This window comes from Diospyros lotus, chromosome 9, assembly GCF_014633365.1.
Source record: "Diospyros lotus cultivar Yz01 chromosome 9, ASM1463336v1, whole genome shotgun sequence".
NCBI classification, from domain to species: domain Eukaryota; kingdom Viridiplantae; phylum Streptophyta; class Magnoliopsida; order Ericales; family Ebenaceae; genus Diospyros; species Diospyros lotus.
In genome coordinates, this window is record NC_068346.1 from 7,873,276 (window position 1) to 7,877,129 (window position 3,854).

At 39.9% G+C, this 3,854-nt stretch overlaps 1 protein-coding gene across 1 annotated transcript; it reads left to right on the plus strand.

Annotated features, from left to right (window-relative positions):
• The first annotated feature begins 409 nt into the window (after positions 1-409).
• LOC127810092 (F-box protein At3g07870-like) lies at positions 410-3,541 on the plus strand. The gene is made up of 3 exons (XM_052349347.1): positions 410-713; positions 830-1,692; positions 2,178-3,541. Exons 1-3 carry the CDS (start codon positions 625-627, stop codon positions 3,362-3,364), a joined length of 2,139 nt encoding a protein of 712 aa, XP_052205307.1. The 5' UTR covers positions 410-624; the 3' UTR covers positions 3,365-3,541.
• The last annotated feature ends 313 nt before the right edge of the window (positions 3,542-3,854 follow it).

The window sequence follows — 3,854 nt, forward strand, 5'->3', positions numbered from 1 at the left end:
CCTATTCAAAAACGTGAAAGTGAAAGTTTAGAAACTTAAAACACAAGTTTCAAGACATGCTTCGAAAGTTTTGAAATTTTGTCAAACAAATTGCGAAATATTGTAAGATTTTGTCACAATTTTCAAGAAGAAGAGTACTTTTCTTTTTAATTTTTTTAATTTACCCCATTCCTCAGCGAACTTTAAGACATATAAGATTCTCAAATTTTTTCTCTTACCACTATTTTCTGAACATTAATCTTAAAATAGTTTTTTGGGTACACATTGAACTTAAAGTATTGATCATAAACATTTATATTTTAATATAATTTTCTCAATTTTTTTTTTAATGATTTACATTTATATTTTGATGATATTTTAACATTGCTTTCCATCATAAATTGTGGATGATGAAGCCAGCCAACCCCACTGGCAGAGCATAAATGCTTGGAATGGGCGATGGCGAAAGGAGAAAAAGGCCAAGGCAGATGAAGCAATAATCTTCGCTTCATAAACAAGGAAGACAGGTCGGCCGAAAGGGGCGGCCCCATTGCAGAGACAACATCAAAATTCCCAATTTTGGAGCGCATTTATTGTTGGAAAATTCGTCCTACCGAGGCTCGGTTTCTTTCCATATTTGCGATCATGGAAGCTCAATTCACTGGCGATTTTGCAGCGCAGGATCTTCCCTCTTCTACCGTCGTCGTCAACATTTTATCAAGATTCCAGCCCAGGTGTGTATTCAAGACGTGGTTTGTGTCGCTTTTGATCTTCTCTGTTTGTTTCACGGGGACGCCCACCACCTCTTCTGTAATTTTTGTCTGAATGGTTCTTTTTCTTTGCAAAACAGGCCAGGCATGCTCAACTCTGTGCTCGACATCCCAAGTGATGTATCAGAGCTACTGGGTTCTTGTAATTGTTTGCTTTGTTTGTTGAATGGCTCTTCTTTGGATTCCATTTGCATATGCAATCCCAGTTTGGGAGAATCCATAGCCCTTGAGGAACCCAGTAGGGACAAAGATGTTCAACGGGTGGGTTATTGGATTGGGTTTTGTCCAGCCACTGGTAAATCCAAGGTCATAAGAGTTGTAAATGAAAGAGTTAGGAAATCAGAGGTTGAGGCTTGCATCCTTGGCTCTGAAACATGGAGACATCTTGGTGATTCCAATTTCCTGATTTTTGGGGAACCGGGTAGTGGTAATTTCAGTGGAGCTCTTAATTGGGTTGGTAATGATTGTGGAAATTCTGAACTCGTATGTTCCTTTGGGATTGGACAAGAACAATCCCTCCCAATCCCCTGGCCTTCTGAGATGACATTGGGAGTTTTAGGAACTTGCATTTGTATTTTTGACAATTCCTATCATGGTCTTGTTGACATATGGACCTTGAACGGTTATGGAGTTGCAGGATCTTGGACAAAAGGCCACTTTACGGAAACCTCAGGTTCATCCAGATTGCGACGCCTGAAAACACTTTGGGGAAATGGAGAGATTTTGATCTCTTGTTGTTATGGTGGCCTGGTTTCTTATGATCCCAAAGGAAAGAATTCAACGAGAATTAAACTTTATGGTTTGCAACAACCAGGGTCTGAGATAGGTGCTTATATTCCAAGATCTATCTCCCTCAAGGATGCTGTGGTGGGAGAACAGTCTAGGATAGCGAAAATCCGATCGAAGCGCTTGCGTACTACTTCCATTTGCAGTTCCATCATCAGTATGTTCTCTGCCTACTTTCCATTGCTTATTTCTTCAATCTTATGTTTTAGTCATTTTGTTATATTTACCGTATGCTAGAAGTTCGCTGTAGAGCTTCTCTTTTTCGACCAAGTAACAAATTTAACAATTGCTCATGGTTTTTGATCATTCTATGAGTTTCTCTCCTTACAATTACTGGGGCATCCAGAACAGCTGGGGCCCTTCAATACCCACCCCATCCCCACCTACCAAAAAAAGGGGAGAGAGAGAGAGAGAGAGAACCAAAACAAAAGAATAAAATTGCTTCATGCTTGAAAGGCTGAGTAGTTGCATTTTTGAATTTGAGTAAGTGCTCTAATGGTTGTCCTTGCATTCTGTCGTTGATACCTTATTCTGGTGCATTTAACTTTTTATTTGGTAGCTTTTCCTTCTTCAAGGGCTTGAAAACAGGTTTTTTGTAGTAGATGTTATATATTTTAATCTTCTGCTCTCTTCCTTGTGCAGGAGAGGAAGTCAAGTCGAAGAGATGGAAAAGATTTGAAGCAAGAACTCGCGTGGTGACACCTAATACTGGTGTTTCCATGCTTGATCTCCCCACTCCCATCCTCACTGACATTCTTTCAAGACTTCCAATCAAGACCATTTTTAACTGCATGCAGGTCTCTAAAATTTGGCGCAACTTACTCGCAGACCCTTATTTTGCTCGTTGTTATCTAAGCAGATCGCCCACCACTGGTGTCCTCCTTTCCATCAATGCTACTGTCCACTTGCTTGAGCTTGGGCAAGACTATAGTTGCAACGATAAACTTAACAAGCCGATGAGCTTCAACTCCAAATATAATCTCCCGAGCAAACAACTATATTTGGTGGGCTCTTGCAATGGCTTGGTTTGTCTGTTAGATAGATCTTCCCCTGACTCTGTCTACATAAGTAATCCTGTTTTGGGAGAATCGATTATCCTTCCAAAGCCCAAAAGAGAGAAAAATGTAGTGAGGGTTGCTTATGCTTTTGGCTTTAGTCCGGTCACTGGGGAATACAAGGTCATAAGATTTACGAATAAAAAGGTCCATGGCCATCTAGATGCTGGCACATATAGAAAATCAGAGGTTGAAGTTTGCACTCTTGGTTCGAGTACATGGAGATATGTTGGAGATGCCCCCTTCTGTGAAATGCAGGCAAGTGCTAATCTGAATGGATCTCTTCATTGGCTTGATGATAGTCATGATTCTGAGTTCATATGTTCCTTTGACATTGGGGAAGAGAAATTCCGTCAGATTCCACTGCCTCCGCAGATTGGAAGTAAAACGTGCTGGTTGACATTGGGAATTTTAGGAAATCGTCTATCTATCTTTGACAACTATTATCATGGTCATGTTGATATGTGGTCCTTAAAAGATTACGGAATTGCAGGGTCTTGGACTAAGGACTATGTCGTGCAAACATCAGGTTCATCTAGGTTGCCAGATTGCGTGTTCAGACCAGTAACACTTTGGGGAGATGGAGAGATTCTGATCTCATGTCGTTATGGTTTGTTTTCTTATGATCCCAAGCAAAACGATTCCACCAAAATTAAAGTTTATGGTAATCAGTTAGGGTCGACAGCAGCTTCTTATATTCCCAACTGTATTTCCCTCAAGGATATTATTGTGAGGGGAGAACGTACAAGTACTGTGAATATTAGGTCAGCATAGCTGCATATGATTTTATATCGTGGTTCACCAGTTTGTCCTTTCTTTCTTGTTGTGTAGCCTCAGTGGCGTACACTATTGCTATTATTTTCTACCTATATCTCAGTGAAATGTATTTATATACAGTGGAGTACATCCTCTTTGGCTTATTGCTTTAATTGATTCCATCTTGGCAATGAATGTCTTGTTTCCCTTGAATGTATAATTCACTTTCTTAATGGCTCAAAAATTATTCAGGGTGTGCTTTGGGAGAGGGGGATGGATGGAATTGGGCGAAAGGGGATTCTTCTTGTTCGGGAGACACATAAGTAATGGAATGGAATTTCCATCCAAAAGGCTACTTTTAGTTTTTCCCAGATTGGGGGAAATAGATGGAATGCAACTGGACTTTTGTGTTTTGACAATAGTAACCTTATTAGATTTTAAAAGTTCAATTTTGGCACTTGCTTTTCACTAAAAGTGTGTATTGGTCATTGATGATTATGATCCTTCC